This window comes from Hemibagrus wyckioides, linkage group LG16 (assembly GCF_019097595.1).
Source record: "Hemibagrus wyckioides isolate EC202008001 linkage group LG16, SWU_Hwy_1.0, whole genome shotgun sequence".
NCBI classification, from domain to species: domain Eukaryota; kingdom Metazoa; phylum Chordata; class Actinopteri; order Siluriformes; family Bagridae; genus Hemibagrus; species Hemibagrus wyckioides.
The window spans coordinates 5,428,501-5,455,552 of NC_080725.1; the positions used below are offsets into that span (position 1 = coordinate 5,428,501).

The 27,052-nt window shown below is 40.4% G+C and overlaps 2 protein-coding genes across 2 annotated transcripts; one reads left to right on the top strand and one right to left on the bottom strand.

The window, feature by feature from the left end:
• Positions 1-1,611: 1,611 nt before the first annotated feature.
• On the bottom strand, positions 1,612-24,734 carry hlcs (holocarboxylase synthetase (biotin-(proprionyl-CoA-carboxylase (ATP-hydrolysing)) ligase)). The gene is made up of 11 exons (XM_058412626.1): positions 24,420-24,734; positions 24,134-24,271; positions 22,801-22,963; positions 21,677-22,620; positions 21,359-21,541; positions 14,710-14,981; positions 4,883-4,950; positions 3,972-4,132; positions 3,321-3,435; positions 2,747-2,960; positions 1,612-2,657 (listed from the first exon to the last, which is right to left on the bottom strand). Exons 1-11 carry the CDS (start codon positions 24,630-24,632, stop codon positions 2,486-2,488), a joined length of 2,643 nt encoding a protein of 880 aa, XP_058268609.1. The 5' UTR covers positions 24,633-24,734; the 3' UTR covers positions 1,612-2,485.
• Positions 24,735-25,532: 798 nt separating this feature from the next.
• On the top strand, positions 25,533-27,038 carry ripply3 (ripply transcriptional repressor 3). The gene is made up of 4 exons (XM_058412410.1): positions 25,533-25,726; positions 25,813-25,870; positions 25,973-26,028; positions 26,209-27,038. Exons 1-4 carry the CDS (start codon positions 25,632-25,634, stop codon positions 26,423-26,425), a joined length of 426 nt encoding a protein of 141 aa, XP_058268393.1. The 5' UTR covers positions 25,533-25,631; the 3' UTR covers positions 26,426-27,038.
• The last annotated feature ends 14 nt before the right edge of the window (positions 27,039-27,052 follow it).

Sequence of the window (27,052 nt, forward strand, 5' to 3'; positions counted from 1 at the left end):
AATTAAAAAATGTGACAGATGGTGTCCGTTCATTTTTGTCCGTTGTATCACTCAAGCCGACTTACCACAGTTCCGGGTCTTTTATAACACAGCTGTTCTCAGAGTGGGGTCCAGGGACGTCCTGGGGTCTGTGAAACTAGGGGGTCTGTGATTTGTTATTCCTTCCCTCTTTGTTACTGTAGCAGAAATTATAATCCACCATTCTAAAAAATATAAAACCCCCTGATTTAAAACGTATACTGTGATTGACATGCATCTGTTCTGTAGCGTTTAAGGCACTGAAGCTGTGCAAGATCACCAGCACCCACCGCTGCTACATGCACATGATCGGGTTTGATCCTCTATTATTGAAGCACAGAGACCTATAAAATTAAAGCCCTCCGTCAGCTTCACCAGAAGCTCTTTCATCAGTCTATTTCCCTTTCACTTCAGCTTTTATGAAACCTCAATACACATTATATAGCCAAGGTGTGAGCACACAGGGTGCTATGTATAGAAAGACTGCTTTATTTGTTTATGGAAGTTTCTGCATTTTTCCTTTAGAAAATCTGCGTGTTTGAAGGTGAGCCAGAGGCCCTGGCAGCCGTCTCTGGGGGAATTAGATTGAGATGTGAAATCATGCAGCCAATATTAAAAAGGATAGATCCTGCTTGACCTGTAAGGACCTCCCCACTGAAATTGTTTAATAGGATATTGAGGAAGTGGCATTTATGGATCTGAGTGGAGCTATTTGCTTAATGACCTTTCAAAAAACAGAAAGGATAAAACGGGGATTAGGTGAGGGTAATATGATATCTACCCTGTTTATGCTCAAAGATTTGCTTCTTTATCTTGCACATGCACACACAAAGCTCTCTCAGAGGATCACTGATAATTTACAACTGTTACACATTCTGTAAAGACAGCTTTCGCCAACAGGCATCTTTTTTGACTTACTGCACAGATTTATAAAATTCCATTTTTCTCTCGACGCTGAAGCAATTGGAGGAATACGGTGTGTTGATACTAGAGCGCTCTCCCTGGACAGCATGCCGTCTGTCTGTGTGCGCTTGTGTGTATTTGAGAATGTGGGAGTAATTGAATGGGCCTGTAATGAGGTGAAGGATCTCGGACAGTTTAGCAGGACTCAGGAACGTTTTCACCTCATCACAGTGAGGGAGGGTCCAGGCACAGGAGGTGTGAAAGACAGATGAGGTGATCTTTAACAGACCTGGATGAACCCAGTCAAGCGCAGGAAACCGAAACCCCTCACGCGTACACAAAAACACACGCGCTCAGTTCACCTGCATGCCCACCAGCCTCTAGCACACCTCATCACTTCCACACAGGCTGAAAGAAGAGCAGGAGGAGGAAGAGGGAGCAGTGGGACACAGTGGCCACACTGTAGCTGCTCACGAACACATGCTTCTAGGCTGAACACACACTTTTTTTTTGGCTTGCTGGCCCAAGCCAAGTCCATTTCAGATGTAAAGAGTGAAAATTATAGAGGCTGCCAAATAGAGGAGTACTTATTCTCTGCACTGCCTTACTCCAAATATTTGTGTTATACTGCAGAATTGTAAAAAAAAAAACAAATACTATTGATTACTTAACACTTAATAGAAATTTAGTCAATTCATTCTTTTTATTGGGGAGCGATACTATAAAACACTGGAATGACTTCTCAGAGACTTATGGAAATTCACATCTGTATACAAACGGTTGATCACAAAATATTGAGTACACATATTCTGTTATATATCGTCACAAAAACAAGTCACATTTAATTAAATATTCTCATTAAGTGCTGCAGTTTAAGTGTGTAAAAATAAGCCACTGTACCCAATTTTATTTTTTTAATATCCCTAAAGAGGAAAAGATTTTTTTACATTTACATACCATAAGCACATATACAGATTTGAAAAGGGGACAGATATGACATTTAAGTTCATGCCATATAAGTGATAGTTTCTAATTTTTTGTTGTTTCTCGCTTAGTTATGGAATTTTTTAAAGCAAACATGCACAATCTGATCATCATGTGTTGTAGCATGCTGGGAATAAACAACTTGCAAAATGTATATTTAGAAAGCTGCACTTTTTACAGTAAGCTAAAGCCTCTGAAATCAATACAAACAGAAGTCCCAATAAACCTATCAAACTTAACCAGACATGTTAAGATCTTATTTAAGTCAATCAGTGCTAGTCTTTTCTTCAAAGCAACTTAAGCAATCTAAGCTTTGCCTAGCAATAATTATAACTGTTGCTTTATATTAAAGTCAACACCATAATCCTAATCTGAGGTCTATTCAAGGCTTCCCTTATACATCTAATCCATTTAAAATCTGTTTTTTTTTTAATGGGATGACTGAGCAAAACAACATGAATGGTTACAGGTTACAGGCTTCCAGTATTCAGTTAAGAGTAACTCTTGTGCTATGGAGATTTCTTTCTTGCAGCTTATATGGTTCGGTGCAGTGTGAATCCACTGTGTGCGTATGTAGAGTCTAGTTGTGCTTGGTGACGACCAAGTTCCTCAGCATGTCGAAGGAGTTTCCATCAGGTTGAACAGTCACCAGACCCTGGTCTCGAGAGCTCACCTGCAGAAAGCCATGATCATCCAGTCCCACCACCTCAGCCTCAGGACCATCCTCACACCACAACCGTACCTTTGTACCTCTGCAAAAGGCAGCAATCGCTAATAAATATTTATCATGTTTAAAAATCTTATATAAGATAGAAATGTTCAGCAGGAATGGTAAACTCACCCATGCACCCATCTTTTGTAGTAAATGGGTAGAACTGCCTCAGGGCCATGCAGCTGAAAATCAGAAATGAGCTGCTCTAGCAGAGTGACAGAGCGGCCGATGAGCTGCGCTGGGCTTAGAGGACTCAGCTTGCTCCCTCGCTCACGATTAAGCTGAACCACTAGGTCATTAATGCAGATGGTGGGGTTACTGTTGCTCACATTAAACCCACAACCTAGCAGACAAGGATAGATGGGGAGATGGGGAGAGAGAGAGAGAGAGAGAGAGAGAGAAGACAGAAGAGCGAAATCGATAATGTTAAACCTGCAGGATCAGGATGGATGCATAAAGCAAAAAAAATGTTAAAATGTTACAGATAAATAGAAATTTACGCTTAAACTTTATAATTTTTTTCTGTTTCTATATTTCTGTAAAGCTGCTTTGAGACAATGTCCATTATTAAAAGCACTAGACAAATAGCTGAATGATAAATTCCTAATAAAGTGTACAATATGGCAGAAATATCATACTAAAATAAATAATTCCATACCCAAATCATTTGGAATAAAATGACTTTCCTATTTGGAGATATTACCGATGAGGAGGTGAAAGGTGGATCCCATCATAGTTGATGTGACCAGCACTCCACCGAGCTTCATCAGGTTCCCATAGTAAATATCATTGGGCCACTTCACCCTCAGGTCAATGTCCTAAACAAAATAATGGCATACTTAATCTGAAAGCATAATGTCATCTAAAAAGGTAAGTAAATTATGATCCTTTTTTAAACGTTGTTCTGGACGCATCTTACACAGATTAATCTGATAACCACCTAGGTATTATAGACATATTCTGGTTTTATTTCTATTATTGGGATATGTTAACTCAGGTACTGCTTGTTATTCTTACCACATCCCATAATACTTCCTGCACTATGGGTGCACACACAAACAATCCTCTGCAGAATAATGTAGGAGAGCTTGCAGCAGTGCACACACTTGCACACATGCCGCAGAGGCTCCAAACATCCAATACTCATGCGTGTTTCCAATCAAGTACTGACACAAACACAGGTCCGTGTGTGTGGGGGCCAATGTAAGGCCTCAAGCCTTCTGCTGCAGTTGACTATGACATTTCTGATTAGTAACCTAGACAGCAGCACCTGCTTGGGGGACCTTTCTGTGGGGCCGTATATTTCAGTATGTGTGTGTGTGTGTGTGTGTGTGTGTGTGGTATGATAGCGAACCTCATATCCAGGCAGTGTACGCACAGACTCCACAACAGCAAGAGCAGCCAGGTGCTGCAGGAAGGGGATTCTCTGGCCAAGTCGGGAGCTCACCTCTACCTGCAAGTGCAGCGTGAACATGGCGCAACCCAGCGGGCTCAACCACACGTTCCCTCCTCGCCCTGCAGTACAGTCAACAAACCTTTTACACACACTTTAATAGACACACAGACTTAAAATGGTATTAATGTGGAGTAATAATATAGCGCTGTCTGTGTACATGTTGCATGTGCATTAAGTTAAAAGCGGCATCAAGATTCAAAGAACTTTATTAATCCCAAGGGGGAAATTCCTTAAGCGTGTTAGAGATATTACAAATCTATGGATTCCTTTTCTCATTATCTCAAACGAAATGTCACATAAACACAAAAATCTTAAATAGTAGCTATAATAGATCCCTCATGGGATCTATCTATCTATCTATCTATCTATCTATCTATCTATCTATCTATCTATCTATCTATCTATCTATCTATCTATCTATCGCTAGTGGTATGTAGGCTACTTTTAGCATTATGGCACAAAATAATAATCAGTTATTATTAAAACTTTTAGCAAACAAGGGAAGGACAGGCAACGTAAAAACAAACACGATGAACGATTAACAATAATGAACTAATATTAATGTGAAATAGTTAAGAAAAGGAAAGAAAAGAAAGACAATAGGTTTTGTCTTTTTAAATGTGCCATGATTTTAAATAACAATAGCAATAACATTTAAACACTAATAATTTAATAAAGATAATTGGAAAAAATCTAAAAATAACTCTAAAAGTCATAAATATGGGGGAAAAATTAAAACAAAATTTGGATAAATTAAAATTGAATCCATAGAGCCCGAAGAGGAACAGTGTAGTGTACCAATGGCTGACCTTTGCCCTTAGTCTGACGGGCAGCCACAGCAATTAACCCCATATCCTCTGGTAACTGCAACATCAATCTATAATGAGAGAAAAAAAAATACCATACTTATATTAATAATACAAAATATGTACTTAAACAGAACTAGTCACATTATACCCCATCCCATTTTAACTGAATTTCTCCAAAAAAGATTCTATGCAAAGGGCAAATATGCTCTCAGCTCTCGCTCTTACTCTCTCACTCACAACACATGTGTTGAAAGAAGAGCTGACAGCTCAGCGTTGCTGCGTTCTCAACCTACTGGACTTTAATTGAACTTTGACCCTTATCTCAGGGTTTCTAGCCCAGTGCTCCCATCAAATAACACCCCCACTAAAGTAAACAAGCGTCCACTTGACCCTGTGTCACTCACACACACACACACTTCCTCGGGCCACACAGCAAGGTGACACTCAGGTGTCAATCTCGCTCTAATTGCTGAACAAACAGATAATTATTCTGCCAGATGCTACGATGAATTAGACACAAAGTCAATACACAGGAAACCTGCAAATTCAAGTAGTGGCTAATGAAACAATGTGGATTCTGCAATAAATAAATAAATAAATATCTTAGGTGTTTGGGTGTACACCATATCTATACCGTCTAAAAGAGAAGATGCTGGTCCGTTCTGGGTTAATATCTATTAAACAGTAGCTTGAAGTGCATATTTAGTTAAGATAGATTCAGACACCATTTCCCTCTCAGGGATAAACATTAACTGTGGGAATTTAACCCTTTATTGCTTTTTGCTAAATTCAGGGTCTTCATGGGAAAATCATAATAATAAATGTACACAGTTAGACTGTGTAAACTCGCTCTAATACATCTGAAACCGCTTTTCAAATTACTGCCCATGTTGTTACGCATCATTATGCATCTCACCACATTGGGAAAATAATGCGAAGCACGCAATACCACTATTCACCAGTGCAGCTGCCTGTCTGGTGAAGTGAAACCGTAATGCTGATAAAGGCATCCTGACAGTCTTCCTGTACAAAAGCATTAGCATAACTGTTAAAAGATTATAATAAATTCTAGAATCAGTTTTACCCAACAAACAAACAAACATTGCGGAATATGCATAATGTATGTGTCGAATATATTATTAATGTATTTATTTATATTTTTAGGTGAAAATAAAAAGTGGGGAGGAAAAATCTAAAATTAAATGACAACATTATTTGCCATCAACCATGTGCAAAGCTGCTATTAGAGCCACACATTCTCTGTCTAACAGATGGAAATGTGTCTTATTCCAGGGTGGCTAGAGGCAACACACCAGGAATCTGGAGGGAATCTTGGTGCGATCTGTCATTTACAGAAAATAAATTTACACAAGAGCTTAACCAGGGAGAACCTCAATTTCCTTGGCCAAAGCCTGGGAGGCTGAGACACAGGGCAGTAATTCAGGGCTTTCTGATGCAAAGAGACAGTGTTACAGAGACAGAGACTTTAAACAGCACTCCCATAATCCGATAAATTCCCAGACCAAACAGTCCCAGTGAACAGGAGGCTTGCAGAGCAACTCTATTAGAGCGAGTGATATCTTTATCTCCACTGGTTAAAAAGGAACACCAACAGTTGATAGAGCTACGGCGAGAAGAAACGACACTGAAACTACTTCTGGCTTGGTTGGACCAAAATTACTGCATGTGCGGCTCCTTTAATTCCACTTTCCTCACAGGCGAAGGAGCCAGACGTATAAAGGAAACACTCTGCTTTGGAGCAAAAATAATGTTACTGCTTACAGTAAATTGACAGTTTGGTAAGACTTATTTGAATAGCAAATGAATACTTAACCACATTCTTGGAATTTTACCTCATAGTACTATTACGTTTAGCCATCATTGCAGACAAATAGGTATTTATGAGAAATGCAGATTTAAAAGTGGCCAAGGCAGAAGGTGCAGGAAACCAAATGCTAATTCGTAGACTTAGGAATTTCTTCGCTCAAACTCACGCTAATTAAACTGGACATATTGTAAGAGCCCAACAGCCAAAAAGCCTCCATCATGTGCCACTAGCACAAGGAAAAAGCAACAAAAACACAGGACGTGGGCGGCTGTAACATCAAAAAAGACAAAAAAAAAAAAAAAACCTTGAGCTGCTCCTGGCACATGACCCGATTTCCGAACAATCCTTCAACTATCAACTGAACTACAAAAAAGGAATGCATGCTAGATTTAGGACGACTTGCAAGTGACTTCAGGTACTGAAAAAGAGCCAAGGGATAATGCTGGAAAAACAATATGGTGCTTTTTAACTGAATCCCCATCCTGCTTATTTGTTAAAAGATCTGGAATTAGAAACAAAGAAAGACAGTCAGACAGACACAAACAGATTTTTCCCATGTCTGGGTGTGGGGTGTGTGGTGCAGGCAGTAGGATCCTGACCCTGAGGCGGTGTAGGCCGGTTAGGCGGTGGGGCCAACCGCCATGGATAATTGAGAGCTTGCGCTGTTTGGCAGGACCACCAGAGAACCCCGAGCGCTGGATCGTGACGAGCGCCGCTGCTTTACAAATCAAGAGGCGACAAGGGTGCACGAGAGGCCCAGACGGCTCTCTGTGCTCCTTCAGCCAAGCAAAATGAACTTTTAATAAGAACATCAGCAGCTAACAGTGCGAGGAGAGCCAGGAGCGACCTCTCAGACTGCCGCGCCAGCGTACTTGTGCCAGAGACTAAATTAAGCACACCTAAGGGAGCGCATGATACAGCTCTGTATGTGTGCATGTGTGTGTGGCCAGCATTTCCCTTTTGAATAAGTAAAAATTTCCCTTTGAATTGGTATAAAACATAAAGGCACCACCAAATGTTAATTTAAACAATAATAATAATAATAATAATAATAATAATAATAATAATAATAATAATATTTTTTTTAAATCCAAAAATAATCATTCATTAACTGCAATTGCTAATTAAAATGTTCAAAATAATACGAATAAATTGTAAGCACTACAAGAACAAATTGAAAAAGGAATGCAAGATGGGATCTGAGCAATAAAAATAAGACATTCAGAATGGGCTTTCTCTCTTGCCCTTTACTCTCCCTTTCTCTGTCTTTGTCCAGTGGAAATCAGTCTTGACAGATTAGCATGCAAAGAGGCATCAAATTAATTTCTGCTACACAAATATGAGATCAGGCTTGGATCAGCTCAAACAACTCTCTCCTAAACAGAATACTCTTACTGGCTCAAAGAGGCACCTTCAATGAGAGCTGTGAGGCCGAAGGGTGTGTGTGTATGGGGCAGGGTGAGGGGTGTGAGGGGCTGAAGTGGGCAATCTATAATAAGCCAGAGCTCAAGTCTGTGAGCTTTGCAATACAGAGTCTAATGTATTCCTCCAAAGTTAATCTCATTTTAAAAGCATGTCCACCAAGCAGCTCAGAGGTCGTCCGAGACCGAGGAACCTGAAAACACATTAGAAAAATTCCCAATAACAACCACAAAGGAGAGATGGAGGATGGAAAAAAGGCCCACAGTTAGCAATTAGAGATTGACAATGGCCGAGTTTCACTGCAAATGCAGCCTATCAAACGCTGCCGTTCCAGCAAGCCCATCATAGGCTCTTCGCATGAGACAAAAAGTGGCATCCAGAAGTACAAAAACAAAAGAGAAAGGTCCAGGACTGACCAGCCTCAACAGAAGAGAATGTCCAATTTGCTCCATAGTGATTGATAAATAAATGAACTAATTAATTAATTAAATCCATGTATATTAATCATAGCAATTTGTATTGCACTCATTTCTTATTATTCTGATGAACTGTGTTAAGAAACATTCAATCATTTTTTCTTAAAGAGCCATCACTGCCTATAGAATGGTATCTACTGGGAATATATACATTTTCTGACCTGATATTCACTGGCTCTAATCATACAAAAGTATTTTTTTTCCCCCAAATATGGATCAACTATCATTATTATTTCTTCTGGATGATGCATGACAATGACATGAGAAACCAACCCACTTTAGGACACTTTTAGGAAAGGTGTCCACCTATGATGCCCACCAGTAGTCTCTGTTTAGAAAAGGAAGCCAATCGTGTCTTTACTCTGTGACAGACTAGCAGACATGCTGAGGATCAGATGGCCACTGTTTGGTCTACGTAGCACCGCAGGATGTGCACTAGGCACAACAGAGAACACACAGTTTCTGCTGCAAGACCATGGTCCGGAATCCTGGGTTTAACCACAAGGTTGCTCAAGGGTCATCTGGCCACCAACATCACAAGGAGAGCTTGTTGCCAAAGCATGCACATCTCCCACTCTTTCTGCTGAAGTGATCACTAGCAAAAAGCCAGTTTCAGAGAGACCCATTTGGGACTGATGCTGGAGAGAATGTGAATGATAACTGGAGTGCCTAGCCGTGGAAAGTCTCAAGTCTCTAAAATAAAGTAAATCGGCATTATGCAGATAATCTCTGGCATGAATTTAATTTGGCAAATTTATAGAAGTACAGGGAAGGGGATGGCATTTAAGAACCAGTTTAGCCCAGACATATTTAGAATTGGATGCACACCTTCTTCTGAACAAGAAAGTGCATTGAGTATCACCAATCCCCTGCCCTGTATAGCACATTTGATTATTGAGCTTTATATGGTGAGAACACCAGTGAGGTGATTTCTTTTAATATTCTCCATAAAATCCTTGCAGTGTGCAACCACTGCTGCGTGAGACTGCACTTCTTGTCGTAGTTATAGAAACTGTACGAGTGTCTTGACAGAGGTCAATCCTTTTCAACAATAGTTGATTTTAATTTTTAATTAATCTCCTGCTAGGTCTGGATACTCCTAGAAATTGGCTTTGGTTGCTTTTCTGGTTTTGTTCCTGAGCTTAGCATAGATGTAGGCATTCATGACTGGCAAGAGAATCAACTCAGCCATACTACCAGTACTTATCCACCAGCCTGCTAGCCTCAGAGGGAGGAGAATGACAGGTGAAATAAAGGAAACCAGATTCCAGTGCCATTATTCATGTCAGTTGAGTCCAACTTATAAGGCATGCCCAAACCACACTTTTGACACATTTGCACAAGCCTCTGGTCAGGATGTGAATGCTTAAGGAGATGGTTTCCGCCCAGGAAAACCAACCATATCAGAAGAATAGACCAGTAGTAGCTAACTCACAAACACTGAATTGAGTGAAGATATAAATTTTAGTGAATTGGTAAATCCAGTCAGCATGGCAGAAGAGATGATGACAGACTGTAGAAGCATTGACGTCAGGATACCTGCAGGTCAGACAAGGCATATCTGACCAACATACACAAGGTGAGAAGAAAAAAAGTGGCTGTTTGGTAGCAGTCTGTGTGTGTGTGTGTGTGTGTGTGTGTGTGTGTGTAGAAGTACAGGGTTATCAGCGAATGAGCAGCAACCAAGCGTCCTGAAAGGCAGAATTGTCTGGAAGCCTCTTCTGTCCAGCCATTGTAAAACTCCTGATTACAACACGCTCAGGACAAAGAAACACAAAAGGAGTGAAAGAGAGAGAACTCCTCAGAGGAGGGATAGCTTTCACTGCCGAGAGCACATCATGTGTGGGAGAATGCAGATCACAGGCTGCTGAGACCGAAGGGTCACTTACACAGTGACTGGAGAGGGGGTGAGGGTGAGGGTCAGAGAACACACGGCCACCATCACAGAGACATCAGAAAGAAGGACATACACACAAACAAAAGCAGGATTTGGCTAGCCAGGTCCTTACTCTTACTCTGCTAAAACTGATTTTAGTCTTTCACTCCTTATTAATAAGCTTAGATAACGTTGTCCAATCTGACAGGATAGAAGTGGTTATGTCCTTGCTGTAGGTAACGTGGTAGTCGTAAAGGATTTACTTATCACAACTCCTAACTCCCAGTGCTCTCTCTAACTAAAACAATTTATATTAAATTATGTATATTAAGTATCATCAGAAACACTTCTTGGTTACTAGCTTGCATCACCCACATATTTCTGTCTTGATCGGAAATTAAAAATCAAAACAAAAAAGAAAAGAAATGCTGATCGCTCTTTAAAAGTGGATTTTCCCTCACTTGGAGGAAATAAGGACAAACATATTAGTATTGATCAGTGCCAGGCATAAACGTGATGATCGATAGAAGAGCTCTAATCTGTAAATGTGATTAATTGGAATAATCCTGTTTTCTGAAGAGCTGCACATATTATCTCAGAGCTGATCAACCAGAATTTTCCACCGGTACTGGATCAAGTGAGACTCATGTCTCTCTCTCTTTGATTCAGGAAAGTTTAGTATGCAGAATGCATACATTTGTATATTTGCCTATAACTTTATGAATCATAAAATCACTTAAAATCGAGTCAACTTAAAATTTAATCGCTGCTGGATTAATGTAATAGCTCTTGTACGATTTTCGGCAATGCATGATGTAGTCTGAATGGCTGGACCTATCAGTGTGTGTCTCATTTCTTAGTCCAACCCTCTGCTCTAGTCCTCACTCTGTTCAGTGGTGATGTTAAACTCCTGGACCATCTGGCACTGTTGGAGGAATAAGAATATGAAATAAGGACTCATAGCATCTGCTTACAATTTTAGATAATTGGTCGTAGAGTCTGCAAGGTCAATTGGACCACTTTTGCTTTATGTACAAACCTGCTGCTTTAGTAACTGTGAACCTTTTCCTTCCCTCCCTCCCTAGCTCCCTCCCTCCCACTTCTTACCCAGCGTTAGTGTTTTTCACAGGAAACGGAGTCTAATTCCGCACAGTGTCCGTTTGGATTTCGGATTCGCTGTTAAAACAAGCGCTGATTGCAGCAACGGGGGCCAACAGCAGTGCCTCAGTCTGCAATGTGCGTGTGTGGGGGCATGTGTGTGTTAATTACTCTCGGATATCAAGAAGAAGGTGTTTGACTGACCTACTTATACGTTCACTTCTAAAATAGATACAGCCTGTTGAGTTATACTGCATGAGCAGCTCACAATCTACAGATTAAAAGACTGGAATATAAAACGGTTGCAGAGGAAATTAAAAATTATTTCCTTCCATGTAATTATAATAGTTCAGGAAAAGGATACTTTAAAATGGCCTTCTGGGTGACCTCTCTAGCTTCAGGTGAACTGAAAACATTTTCCTTACGTGAGGGGAGAGAATCAGGCTAGCAGAGAGCTTTAGGCACAAGAATCGGAATTACAACAGCAAGAAAATAATCACTGAGCAAATGCATATGTTGGTGTGTAGCTGTCTGCCAATTGACATGTAGAAGCATGATGTGTGATTGCTCCCTTGTGCTTTACCAATAAACACTTCACACACTTAACTGCCATGAGCAGCTGTACTGGTCAGTGTTATACACAAGACTTTACCTGAATCCCACAAAGCCACGTAAGTATATATGATACACTGACAGCAGGGATGGTCAGGATTGCAAACAATATATTGCAATACAATTTCATAATGCACAATATGTCATTTATCTTTTATCATGATTGAGCAGCTGTAGTTATCACATCTTTGATCAACCATATTCCTAAAAACAAGCAGTGCGAAAGGTTATATTAGTAACAGAAACTCAGCTAGTGCTAAATAGATGGGCTGAAGAGAAGAATCCATTATCATGGGTGTTAATAAGAGCAGGCAGCAAGCAGTGTTGTGCACACTAGGCCTGCTGGGAGATGCCCTTGCCCCATGGTCCATGGGGGCATTGGGATTCAGGCCCAGTTGTGACCTTGTGAGAACACTGGCCTGTCTCTCCCTCTATCTATTATTAGGCTGTTCTGGTCAAACAAAGCACTAATACTCTGGCCAAACATACCGCCCCCCCACTCTCTCTTTCTCTCTTGCCCTCGTATCCACACACACACACACAGTACCATCGTACCCCCCCCCCATACAGCTTCCCCCCTTTTCAGTTCAGTCTTCAGTCAATATAAGCATCTTCTCCCACAGTACAGAGCTCAGCCAGCACTACACACCCGACCAAAACCCAGTAGTGCCTTATTACTCTGTCTGGTATAGCCTTCTTAATCCTCAGAGAGAGAGAGAGAGAGAGAGAGAGAGAGAGAGAGAGAGAGAGACAGAGAACGAAAAAACTATTAATATCCAAAATTAAATTAAATTAATCGTTTAATATTGAGGTATTATCTATTTAAGAAAACTGCCATGGATGCATTAAAAAAAAGAGAAAATTATTCTACCTTTTCCTTTACCTTTGCTTACTGGAAATAATAAACTCCTTATAATAAAATGGATATGATTATTAAAGTAAGCACTCCAAACAATTATTACAAAATATCACAAACCTCATATATATCTATATATATACTGAAAAGACAACAATCTGTTGATACCACTACCATATGCCCCATACACTTTCAGCCAAATAATAGTAGGCAAACAGCTTTTTCTTAGGTTAGACTCACTTTTGATAATTGATCCTTTTTGGACCTTGACTGGAAGCACTACGTATAATATAGCGAGCTCCACGTGCTTTTAAAGGAAACTGATTTTACAACAGGCTGCGTGATGAACAAAAGCACATTCCTGAAAGACTTTAAATAAGCTATAATTTGCAATTATATATTTAAAGCTGAAGCAAAAAGAACAAAGCTGATGAAGGAAGAAGAAAGTGTCAACCCTCAGCACATTTATAGTGCTGTAGTGGTAATTTAGCTTATGAACTTCCACAGCCCTGTTCTTTTTCTACGTAAAATACAAAAAAGGATACAGAGCATGCTAAGGCACTTAGAGGATGTGATCTATAGAAGACTGTTAAGAGAGAATAATACTATTTTAATCAGGCTGTAACAGAGGACATCTGGAAATTACTCTCATAATCAAGCAGGAGGGAAATCAAACTGTAGCCATGTTTCTTTTTTTCCTCCTCCACCTTGCTTTTTTTCACTAGCCTACAACCCTAATGACAACACTGTCACTTCCAATCACTTCAGCTGCGCTCCAGAATCCATTTTTCAAACTTTATGACAGCTCTAATGGCTCCCACCTGCGCCTGTGATCCAGCCTGTTGACTGGCGAGTTTGCCGTGTTAAGGGGAGCCGCAGACAAAGAGCTCCATTAGGCGCAGCCGGCCCTACTGCAGTGAGCTCACTCATGCATTAAATCAGTTCCAGCTCAAATGTTCAATTGACGCCCCCCCTACCCCTAAATGTGGGAAGATGGATGCCTCCCCCATCAGCCTCATCAGTGCCACAGCAGCCACCACTGGCACTGCCACCATCCAAGGTTCTAGCACCAGGTGTTTAGGTATGACAATGCAATGTGGACTTTTCAGTCGAGGTATAAGAATTTATCATGGGCTAGGTTATGTGCTTCAAATACGTTTTAGTTTTCCGTGTTATAAAAAACTGCCTCTGGGTGCGGCGTAACCACAGCGCCGGACCACAGTCTGAGTTTTCCACTGCACAAATTAATTATTGGTTTTGACCCACTCTACGTCCGGTAAATGGCATAAATAGCTAAGAAAATGTGTACATATTTGTGGCACTTATTAACTGCTGACTCTTAGATCTTAAGGGAACTACAAGTGCTAAAGAAAAGCGATATTCTTTCAATAAATTGAAGCCACTGCAAACATTTCTCACTTCACTCGACATTTAATGTCATTTAATGAAAAAAATGCCAAAATATAGTGTTCAAAAACTAAACTGGTGATGCAAATAATTAGGTGATTAACCTGAGTTTCTATTTATGTAACTAAGTAGAAAACATGCCCGTTAAAAAAAATATAGCAAAAGAGAACCCATGGGAAGCCCACATGTGCACAGGGACGAGCAAATTATGCAGCTATTCCCATTGACACAATTAAAATCACATGTACATACCCCTCTAGCAGGTCCATGGTGGTAGGAGTAACATCAGCATAGAGCAGTGTGTGCCCCAGCCGTTGGCTCTGCAGGTGCTGGCTGTATGTCTCCATGCTGAAATGCTCAGAGAGGAATTCTGGGGCCTCGGTGTGCAGTGCGAGCTCTCCGTCACCTAACTCGCTTAGCTCCTCTTGGCCCCATATCACCCTCAGGCTTGTCTTCTGAGCACGCACAGTGCCCTTGCCATCCACATGCTCTCTCAACCAGCGCACAAATGCATTCTTCAGCTTCTACACAGGAAACACACAAAGATAGCTTTAGTGCTGCAGTTTTGCACTTCAACAGAATAGACTTATGAATGAATTTCCTGGTTTGTCCATAAAGTACACAGTTATAGAAGGGAATTATTGATAATGTCTCTCTTGTGTCACACAGATGAGGATGGGTTCCCTTTTGAGTCTGGTTTCTTTCTCAGATAATCACAGGGTGTTTGTCCTTGCCACCGTTACCTTCCTAGAGAATTCATACAATTTAAATGTATATATAATTCCGTAAAGCTGCTTTGTGACAATGCCCAAAGTACCACATAAATACAAATTCCAATTAAAACATGCAAAATCATCAAACATTTAATTCTTAGTATAAATCTCTGTTACTATTACAGAATTTTTAAATTGAGGACATTATCAACATTCCTACTGCATTCTGCTGAGCTCTAAAGCCACTGGAAGTGCTCTCTGAAAACGTCTGACTGGAGCTCATTCAACACTGATAAATAAATACTGCAGGAAAGCTAAATAATTACATTTACTACCAATTAATCTTACTAGCAAAAAAAACCCCAACCTTTTAGTTGTGATAGATAATTGCATTAATCTACATTGAATTGTGCATTTTAATGGCTGTTGCATCAGAACCAAAATGATCATCGTTACTCCATCTGACCCACTGAAAACAGAGCCAAATAATCAGGGATTCTTTAATTAAATGATCAACACACATGGATAACCAGTTAGCGAGCACATTGGCTTCATTACAAGGCTTTCCCCTGAGCAGTCTAGTTTGCTTGCTACTCCCTGATCAAACTCAATTAATCAGTAATCAGACCACACACTTCAGCTGCTTCAGTGAATTTTCCCAAGACAGATTCTCTCATATTTTTAAAGAATGCATAAGATAAACACAGGCTCATCTAGTGGGAATGTGCTCTTAGTCAAGAAAGAGGTTTCATTCAAACCCTTTTGTAAGCATATGATTAACTGTGGTTAAAGGTCTCACTGAATTGGGGACATGGAAATGGTGATGTATTTTGTTAAGCATGTTGATGCATATTAATATAGATTTGACAGACTCACCAAACCTGCACAGTTGAAGAAGGGAAATAAATATCTTCAGTTGTAGTTAGAGTTTTAGTGAGCCTGTGATCACTGTAGCCTGTTCCTGCTCTTGCCTAACGGAAGTGTTGTAGCCCATCTGCCTGAGGGCTTGACCTGTTGCATGTTCTTTCTGCTCACCACAGTTATGAAGAGTGCTTATTTGAGTTACTGTAGTCTACCGGTCAGCTCAAACCAGTCAAGCCATTCTCCACTGACCACTGTCTTCATGTTATTCTGTGTGTTGTGTGTACAAATTCCAGGATATCAGCAGTTTCTGAAATACTCAACTCCGTCTGCCTGCACCCACAACCATGCCATGGTCAAAGTCGCCCCCCCTCTCCATTTTAATATATGATGTAAATACTAACTCGAACTCCTAACCTGCATCTGCATAATTTCAGGCAATGTACTGCTGCCTCATTATTGGATGAAAGGATAAGCAGGTGTTCGGGTGCCCTGATTAAAGTTGACTGTACGTGTATATATATATAATATATACACACCAATCAGCCATAACACTACCTGTCTCCCACATGTGTCACCAAAACAGCTCTGACCCATCCAATCATGTATTCCACAAGACCTCTGAAGGTGTGTCATGGTACCTGGCACCAAGACATTAGCAGCAAAGTCCTGTAATTTGTGAGGTGGGGCTTCCATAGATTAAACAGGACGCAAGGCTTCCAAGTAGAACATTACCCAGAGCATTTCATGTTTCCGGCAGCTTGCCTACTTCCCATAGAGCATCCGGGTGCCATCCCTCCCCTAAGTAAGTGGCGCACACACACACACCTCTACATAATGTAAAAGAAAACGTGATTCATCATATCAGGCCACTGTCTGTTCTGATAGTTTTCATTTTTCATGCATTTGTATGTTAAAGCAGCCATGAAGCTTTTGGTAAAGGAATTATATTCACCTGAAATAATCCAAACAACCAAAATCCAAAATCATGCAGTGATCAGATCATCTATATATAAACCTATGAGGTTGTACCTGCCACAGTTAACTCCTCCACAGGATCTAACCATTTTATAAACTAACCTCAGACACAGAGCTAAAAATCTCATCAAAAATCATATTGGTAGTCTCCAGAATAAGAACATGCATTCAGACGAACTGAATGGTTGGGCTAGACTTGTTTCATCCAAGGCATTTCCTCAAAACAAAGCATTGCTAGTGGACATCTGGTGCCAGAGTCTGAAGAGATAATGCTGTAATTAGTGGGTTTAGAAATGAGTGAACGCATTGATGTTTAATCAATTAGAATGGCTTATCGGCACGTCTTGATTATGTTGACTGTAAGGAGGTAGGGATAACGGGGCCTCTGTGGGCCTGTTAACACAGACGCTAAAGGGGTTTCAGCACTGCACTGAATGTGGTTCTGCATTGACACAGATGCATCAGAACAACAAGGGGGCCCTGAATGTGGCTAATCCCCTCCCCCACGGAAACACACGCGCAAACCTCTCAAAATGGACCACTAATACACAGAGAATAAAGAACTGAACTGGGTAGCGTTTTAATTATGTACACTATTCAAGTAGTGATATGTAGTTTGGGTGGTCCTGTTCAGGCTAATACTGAAGCATTAAGACTATGGAGATAAAGGAGATCATGAAGGTAGGGTAAGAAAAGTGAGATGTCCAAAAGATATTGACAAGAGAAAGTAAAGCAATACAAGTGTGTGGAGGAAGAAAAACAGGTAATAGGAGAAGGAGGGTGGGTAAAGTAAGTTCTGCACTAGTGTGAGAGGCGAAGCCCCCCCCAGCTGTCTTCACACCAGAGCAAGGTGCACAGAGTGTGCTCTATTCCTCCTCCAATGAGCAACGGCTCCCGTCTGGAAGCAATCGCCTTTTCATCAGAAGCCTGCTTGTTGTAACGGAGTGGTTGGGACAGGGGTCAAATGTCACGCTCGAACCCAAACAAACCCCATCGAAATACTAAAATAAGAATTTGTTACGTTCTCAGAAATTCTATTCGGAGAGGCTGGCCGAGGCTAAGAGTACCGATAAATGACTAACTTGTCAGGAATGACTCAAACATCACATTGTAAATGATCTCCAAGCAGACCGCAGGAAAACCGAACGTAGATCCCATGTCCAAGGTTCAGTCAAGGCTTCAGAGTGTCCAAGGTTCAGTAAGCTGTAGCAGCTCTCAGCAGACTATGGTTTCCAAATAAAATGTGAAAAAAATACTAAAGAGTGATTTGGTCTTGAGAAGGCATTAAAAGTCTGGAAAATATCCTTAATTATTAAAATTACATAATTTTAAAGAAATTATGGGAAGATGGAATTTGGCCCTAGACACTGCTTAGCTCTATTTTTATAAAAATCACATGATTAATAGTTCTTTTCCACCAGAAAATATGGCACTGCTCTGCAAATTACCCATAATCTCTCCACACTGATACTGTCTTCACTGCCCTACAAACCGTGCCATACTCAGCTACCTGTGTGGAATTTGGTCACTATTCTCGCCCAGGAGCTGAGCCAGGACGTAGGAGTAGACCTAAAAATAGAGCAGGTCATCAAATGCAGTGTCCTGTTTAATGTCTCTGGCTGGAGTCACATTTCTAATGGCACAAAAATCTTCAGACAAAGTTTTTAAGAGACAGTGTCACACTTTTAAACTGCAGCTTAATTCAGATGACAGAAGCCTTCTATTATTATAAAAATATTTATCATGTGATAACCTTGAGAGAACATTTTCTACTGTTGGTGGAGAAAAGCTGTAAAAGAGCCCTTGGTGTCCAAGGAGAAGTTTCATGGTCCCATGCTGCCACATAGTGGCCACTTCTATATATTTCTCATTACACTATCCAAAGGGTATGTTCCGGTCTTTTAAACTTTCCAAACTCTCGGTGATGGATTTTCCTGCAATTCGAAAACCCTACCTGCAGCTTGAACTATTGATTGCATGGTTGGTATATCAGTAAATTAGACATTAGGACCAGGTGGAATTTGAAGGAAACTATGATGGTTCCTAAACTCAAAAGATTTAATTCTAATAAAGATTCTGTACAGATGAAAGACAGGACACAGAGTGTAACAAATGGCAGACTAGAATGTTGCATTTCCAGAAGAAAATGCATGTGATTGCGAAAAGCAAAGCGCTTAAACTATTGCAAGACGCTGTCAAATAAAATAAAAAATAGTACTAATAGCACACTTAAGCACAATAAGGGCAACATTTTAGCATTGGAACCATGTTTCTAGCTATTATCATTTAGGACTAGTAGAGCGCCCAGGAACCGTAATAATAATAATAATAATAATAATAATAATAATAATAATAATAATAATAATAATAATAATAATAAATAGTGACGATAACAAGAGTGTGTATTGCAAGACATTGTCAAATAATATATAAATACAACTCCGAGCGGGTCTCGAACCCAAGTCCCCGAGCTAACAAAGTGCCACGCTGCAAGTTTGTTCAAATGATTACAATTTAAAACAAATGTATTTAGCAGTCTATTCTGGCAGAATTAATTTAACAATAAATTAGCTATAATTTAGCTATATTGTTGTACTGACCAAGGTATAAAACTATCATGTGTACTATAAAACGGCTAAGGACAACACCGTAATATAATTTTTAGTATCTAGACTCTGAGTCTCAGTGAGAAAGAAGAGACAGGTTCCACATGTGGGAAACATTTCTGCTCTTTATTCATGTAAATGACCAGCAAACCATCTTTCTGTTCCTAAATTTAAATAATTCTGACAGGAGTGGATAAGAAAAGCAAAAAAAAAAAGAAGCCTAAGGACATTCATGATGAAGCAATAGACCTCTGCTTAGGTTCATATCCTGCATGGCCTTGTGGCATTCACAGAATCAAAACAGACTCTTCATTTTCCAGAATTATTGGCACCCCTCTGATCAAATCAAATAATCTCTGTTTTTATGGGGGCGAGAGGTTTCCAGAAATTAAGTAGTAGTTTCAGGGAAACTAATTATGCGTATAGTTTTTCTTTCATAAGATTTTCATAAGAACATTTCAATTATAGCATTTTCTCTTAGCTTCAGCTTCTTATTATTTGTGCTGTGATTGCGAACAGTATGGCTCACAACATGCCATGATCAAACCTTCAAATAATACTGTTTATATAGTATTAGTATCAAATAGTTGAAACACAACTAACTTAAGGGTTTCACAGCAACAAGGCTGAATACTAATGCACTCACAATCTCTATGCTTTTCGTTTGTAAATCATTTTGTAAACCATATTCATTTTCCCTTCATTCAGTTAAATGGACCAGTTTCATTTGTGCAGATTCATGATATGTAATACCAGTTATTATATTATGCTATTAGCTGGATATTCTGGTTTGTGGAAATCTGTCAATCTAGCAGCGAATAAGTGGATCATGGGGGTACTTGATGTGCACTTCTTCTTGTTAGAATTTTCACACCACTCACACTATTTATATTACACAGTGGCAAAGAATAGTGCATAAGTATATGATCTGGGATGTACCTACAGGCCACTTCTCTGAATAATCACTTTAAAGTAGGGCTTTTCCGCCTTGCTTCTGGCTCCAGCATCGACTGTGTATTCTTTTAACTTCTCTCTGATCCTCCAAACTTGATTAATCACCAGATAATTATAATGTACTTCACTCATTCATTCATTCATCCATCCATCTTCATTAAGCAGGGGGCCGGGCTGGAACCAGTCCATCACAGTGCATGCCACACACACACACACACAGACATGCACACATGCGCGCACACACACACACAGATGTGCACACATGCACGCACACACACACACAGATGTGCACACATGCACACACACACACGCATACACACTCACACATACACCCTCACACACATGCACCCCCACACACACACCCTTACACACACATCCTCACACACTGGCACCTGCACACACACACACACACACACACTCCTAAATGGCAATATGACAGTATTGTGAATATCAATCTAGGTTTTGGGGAGGTCAGAGGAAACTGAAGAACACAAAAAATAAAGCATGTGAGAAACACTAGGGGGCAAAGTTAAACAAGTCTTTAATTTTGTGTGTTTGTGGGTGCATAACACTACACTTAGGACAGCTTATTGCACAACAACAAACTTTTCTACGAACTGGTGTAAACCTTGATATAAAGTATTAGTGATGATGGTAAAGAGGGTCACCATGCAGTGGAAATCTTAGCGATGTCTGGGTCGTGTAACAAAAGCAATGTGTTATGTGTTTATAAACCACTCTTTGTGCATGAGTGTGCGAGTGTGTGTATGTGTTTAGGGTGAAACTTACCGACTCGGTGGAAAGAAGGTAAACGGGGCTTGGTTGAGGCACCTGGTTCAGTTCACAACTAAGGCATAGAGAAGTGAGGATTTCTGTTAGGACCTCATAGCGCTTTGCATTACTCATCTTCAGCTCTGAGAAGCCTCTACTGTCCTGTACCTGTTCAGAATCTGGAGCTGACTCCAAATGCACCTAGCAAAAAAAAAAAAAAAAAAAAAAAGAAAGAAAGAGAGAGAGAGAGAGATAGAGAGAGCAAGAAAAAAGGATAGTTACTAGCTGATAGATCAAACAACCCCATCCACTTCTGCTGAAGGTGGTTTTCTTTACCTGACACAGTACAGCTTCTCCACCATCCTCGCCATGAGTGACTCTGACAATAGCCATGTCCTTCTTGTCTTCGTTCTTGGCACTCAGCTCTCCCCACAACTCCACCTCTCCGCTGCTAGCATCATGTGGTTCACGTATATAAACTTTCCCGCTGGCTAACACACTTAGCTGTACATTCGTGCAATCAGATTTAGTGAAGTTCAGTCTGCAGATTTGGCCTCGGTGCTCTTCCCGGGAATGTAGCCTGAGCCCGGCTGGGCACAGTGAACAAGACAGGCCCAAGACTTTACCACCTTGGCCTAGGTATGTCAGAAAGCGCAGCTGCAGCTCGGGCGTGAGCACCTCTTCTGTGCCCAGCACCAAGAGCAGTGTGTTTTCTAGCCATGGCTCTTCAAGTGCCTGCTGCGGCCGCAGGGGGTAGATAGCATAGCGGTCAATGTCGACACACTCAGCCAGAAGTGAGCGCACGCGTCTATAACGGTCCTCACAGCCACCTGTGTACACAAGCACATTGGGAGGTTTGCTGTTTGTATTGTCAAACCTTCTCCAGGCCGAGACACCCTCATTTTCTTCCTCCTCTACATCAGTGTCCGTGTAATCATCAGGCAGGTCCGGGATATTCTCGACCGAGGCATATTTCACTGATTGGATGGTGCTGTTCTCCAGCTCCAGGCACTCGTGGCAGCTGGAGAGGTGCAAGTGGTGGCCATCCATGTGATGGTGATCAGTCTTGTGCTCTGGTTCCACCTGCTGGTCACACAATGCCCCACATGTGCTCTTCTGGAGATCCTGTGGAATATCTTCACCCCCCTGCTCACACGAAAAAGCTGAGGATGAAACAGTGTCTTTTGCAGTGCTGCTTAGAATTGGGTCAGGCTTTTTCTCCAGTCCTAACTGCTGCCTCTCAAGTAGTTCTTTAAGTGCAGTTTCCCTGAGCAACACCGCTACACAGGACACAAAAAGAAGAATTACAAATAAGAAAAAAAGCTAGTAATCTCAAAGTGCATTGAGACTCAAGAACTAAATGAAGCAAGCACTATTCAGAGCTCTTTTTATGTTTTATTTAAACAGCTATTTATGTAAAATTACACATTTTTTTCAAAGAGAAGCATTTTTCTACTAACAAACTATTTTTTCAGGAATGAGGCCATTTTCCATTTGCAGTCGGTCTTCCAGGAAAGCCACTCCAAGAGTGCTGAAGTTGTCCAGGCTCGCCTCAGCCACGGCCCTATAGGGCTGTCCTGGGCTGCAGGCCAGAGGAAGGCAATAGTCGGACCAATTGAGTGCCTGCAAACAACACAATTAGTCAGGTGTAAATCTAGACTGTATGTGTGCATTACAAGTACAGGTACTTTATTCAATTTAGAAACACATCTATAGTCTTCAAAACATTTTACCTTCTCTCAAAAAAATGAGGGCCTATATCATATCTTTAGGCATCACAATGCAACGTGCCTAACGTAACATTATGCTCAGTGAGACCGACTGCCATTAGTATTCACAATAAAGTAACAAAGTTGGATTCATCTAAAAGCTTTCTTGTTCTTTGAGGGATTCCAAAATGACCTTTAATATGTGGTGAACTCTTAAAGTAATTTCTGCACACCAGTGTCGAATCTGGATGCGATTTATCTGAATGTGGCCTGTCTGTTTGCATTCAAGATCCTTACCTTGACTTCTAAGATCCACACTGTTTATGTCCACAAATAGCAAAAAATCTTACGTGTATTTATGTCTAACAAACTGGCAGCTCAGGCCCATTCATGTCTTCACTCTGGACCTCACATACCCGGCCCACCCCCTCTTTGAACTTTTACCCTTTGGACGGCGCTACAGAGCAGTAAAGGTGCCAGGACATCCAGACACAAGAACAGCTTCTTCCCTCAAGCCATTCATTTCCTGAATAATTAATCTGTCTGCCAGTGCAATAATAATCTATATATACACATGTATGTATATAGGCACAAGTGCAATACTGTACATAAGTACCCTATTTATATTTTCATCCTACCATTATATCTGTACTTCTTATATTTTTCTGTCTGTGTATTCTCCAGCTCCAAAAAAACATTCCTTGTATGTGTGAGCGTACATGGCAATAAAGCACATTCTGATTCTGAATAACACATTATCTGAGTAAAACTGGACTGACATGAATTCCTGGCATTTTTCCATCTCAAACATGTGTCCAGTGATCACCTCTGATAAGAGTAGGCACATGACATAGCTGGATAGACGGGCGCTTTCGTATTGGAAAGGCATATGGAATAAGGCTGTCACCCTATATAATAATACGTATTCCAAAAGTGGTTTAAGGGATTAGATCACACCATCTGAGCCCATTCGCACCTGTACCTAAACTCCTCCAACTGTGATTGGATGTCCCTAGAATGATCATTTCCAGATCTGTGCAAAGATTGAGGGTGTGTGAGCGTTTAAATACCATAGATGACATACTTTCTTGTTGGGTGTTGGGCGAGAGTGTACAGTCTGTTTGGTTGTAGCTTCTATAATAAAAGCGATGTTCTCTAGTTTTGGAGCAGTGTCCAGAGAAGAGCCCAGCAACAAAGTCCACTTGCTCAGATCATCACATGCCTATGGAGAACATGCAAATTACACAGAAACACAACACACCAATCACAAGTATGAGTTGTGTTCAGCTTGTCTCTTCTCGCCCTTAATTAACAATACTGGAAACACTACCATGAGGTTATTCACATTAGTAAAGGTGCCTGAGACTGACCTGAGGCTCGGTGATGTAAATAACCTTGTTGCCCAGCTGGAGGAAGACCGTGTCCTGGGGTGAGGTGGGACTCTGCAGGCTGCTGAAACTCTGCGCGCAGAAGGCGAAGCTGCTCCGGTTTGCCCGCAGCCTAAACAAAACACTCCGAATGACCCCGGTGTAGCATTTCTGAAAACGCACCCAGAGATAGAGGTAACATAGGGTTATTAACATGTTTGCTGCATAGACATTGCCGTTATGGAGCCCGTGAGGCTTTTTCCAGCGGTCAGAAACTTGCCATCACCATATTCGCTTCCGTATTGTGTCAGGGCGATGTCCCACCTCTTCCGGTTTTCATTTCATGCGCGTGCAAATGAAGCTGTTTAACCTAACCGTGAATGAAATTTGGTTCCCGACGAAGCCCCCAAGAAAATGCTTTTAACGTTTTTCTCCTTAATCCGTGATTAGAAAGCGTCATTAATAAAATAAGCACACGACAAATAAATAGAAAGCTCTCTCCCACACGCGCGTGCCCAATAACCCAGGCACAGATAGCCACAAGGGGTATATTACAATAAAGTGATAATATTACAAATATCATAATTACAAAGTCCTTGACAGAAAAAAAATATGTTTATTTATTTCTCCTTTTTTTTAAAACTCATTATTTCGACTTATTAAATACAGTTTATGGATCTTTGACATTTTCCCAACAAACTGTGGAGACATCAGGAACTGGAATCATTTTATATAATAAGTTTAGATTACTTTTCTCTTTTAATTGTCAATTATTAGTGTATTGGCAGTTTAATCCTTTCTAACACACAAACATGTACCCTTTTATTTCAGTATGTATGTAAGCAAACAGAACCTTAAAAATGTATATGTAAATAATGGTCTGTGTTGATAGAATGGTATAATTTACAATAAAAAAAAATTGTCATAATTTAATACTGGGTTTAAAGCAAGATTTGGGTGGCTAGATTTTATTGGCTTTGACCTGAGAATTCTGTTCTATCTATCTATCTATCTATCTATCTATCTATCTATCTATCTATCTATCTATCTATCTGTCTGTCTGTCTATCTATTTTAAATGTATGTGTCTGGCTTGTGTTGTCCCAGTCTATGAGTCCATGAGCATGACGTAACTAAACGCCCCGCCCCCTACAAGAGCCTTTATAAACTCCGGCGCTCTCCACCCTGTCACAGCAGTCTGTTCTCTATAGGCAAGATGCTTCCTCCTGGTGTAGTTGCAAAAATCTCACCTGTACATCATACACAAGCCAGCAGATGCCATCCGATAGGACCCGGTGCACAACTCACTGGGTATAACTCATTAGTTATCTCTGTCATTTCTTGCTTTTTGTTTGTATTTATTTAATGTACTTACTGATTTGCTTTTCTGTTTACAGATGTCCTGTAATATGGAGACCATGGACTCTTACTATGTCAGACACTCAGCCTAAAAAAGTAAAAGTAAAGTCTTTCAGTGTTTAGAAATCATTATGTATATAGCAGTTATAGATTTGTCAGCTTTACAATGCTTTTTGTTGTTGTTTTTTATATATATAGAAAGCTGCTGGATCCAAGCAGGTGTCTGACATGCAAGGCTTTCATCATCCAGTGAGGTTCGTTTCCACTTGTATGTGTGGAAACTATCTAAACATTAGCACTATTTTGCAATAATTGTAACAGTTATTATTACTACTACAGGTGTTGTATTTGCAGCACCTACAAAACGTAACAATTTTAATATACCTCAAAAAGTTCATGCAACAAAGGTCAATGTTTTAAACTTTGCCCAACAGGCTGTTCATGCCCAGATCTAAAATCCAGGACTATCTGTCTCACCTGGGGAAGAAAGTTCTTGCCAGCTTTCCTGTTCAAGCCACTCTACACTTCTATAATGATGACTCCAGCTCTGAAGAGGAGGATGAGGATGAAGACGAAACCGAGACTTTTCAGTTTTCAGGTTCCTGTAAAACGAACCACATAAAGGAAGGATGCTTGATGCATGGACTATAGATGATGATATTTGACAAAGCTCCGAACAGCCAGTGGTTAGTGATCAGTAGTTTTTTGTGATCCTAATTACCAGCCAGAATTTCTGTTATGTTTGGCCTGAAGAATGTGCTTTGGAGAGCAGCAGGCTGTTTATTCACATAAGTATATTTCTACACTAAAGTGCATTTTCAGTGAAAAGAGGATTATTTATTTGTTTATTTATTATTTATTATTTATTACAGAATCTCTAGCAAATGTAATCTGGAGTGAACACAGCTGGGTTGTACTGAGTTGTATAGCTGTACTGTTTGCTGGATTGGGCGGTGGAGATCCAGCAAACTTCACTCCTGTTGCTGCTGTTTTGGAAACAAACTTATGAAAGAACAGGAGATCATGGTAGCCGGTCTCAGGAAGCAGGAATGGTGCACGGATACACAGCGGAACTGAGTCACGGAGATATGCAGCACTGGTACTGTTTACTTAAATAAAGCATAAACACACCTTTAACCTGAGCTAGTCTCAGACCTACTCCATCACATTCTCCTTCCTCCGGAGTGCAGATGATTATATTTAATATCACATACTGCATTTTCTTAAATCAAATTTGATTATAAATGTCTTAATAGAGTTGTTATACTATTCTGTTAA

Bases quoted from the DNA above. Each gene is read 5' to 3' on its own strand.
- hlcs (XM_058412626.1), bottom strand. From the start codon at position 24,632: ATGTTAATAACCCTATGTTACCTCTATCTCTGGGTGCGTTTTCAGAAA. The intron at 14,982-21,358 runs GTAAGTTTCACC...TTTCCTGTGTAG, and splicing joins ACCTTCTTTCCACCGAGTCG to AAGCTGAAGAATGCATTTGT. The intron at 3,436-3,971 runs GTTCGCTATCAT...TATTTTGTTTAG, and splicing joins GTACACTGCCTGGATATGAG to GACATTGACCTGAGGGTGAA.
- ripply3 (XM_058412410.1), top strand. From the start codon at position 25,632: ATGCTTCCTCCTGGTGTAGTTGCAAAAATCTCACCTGTACATCATACA. The intron at 25,871-25,972 runs GTAAAAGTAAAG...TTATATATATAG, and splicing joins CAGACACTCAGCCTAAAAAA to AAAGCTGCTGGATCCAAGCA. The intron at 26,029-26,208 runs GTTCGTTTCCAC...TTTGCCCAACAG, and splicing joins GGCTTTCATCATCCAGTGAG to GCTGTTCATGCCCAGATCTA.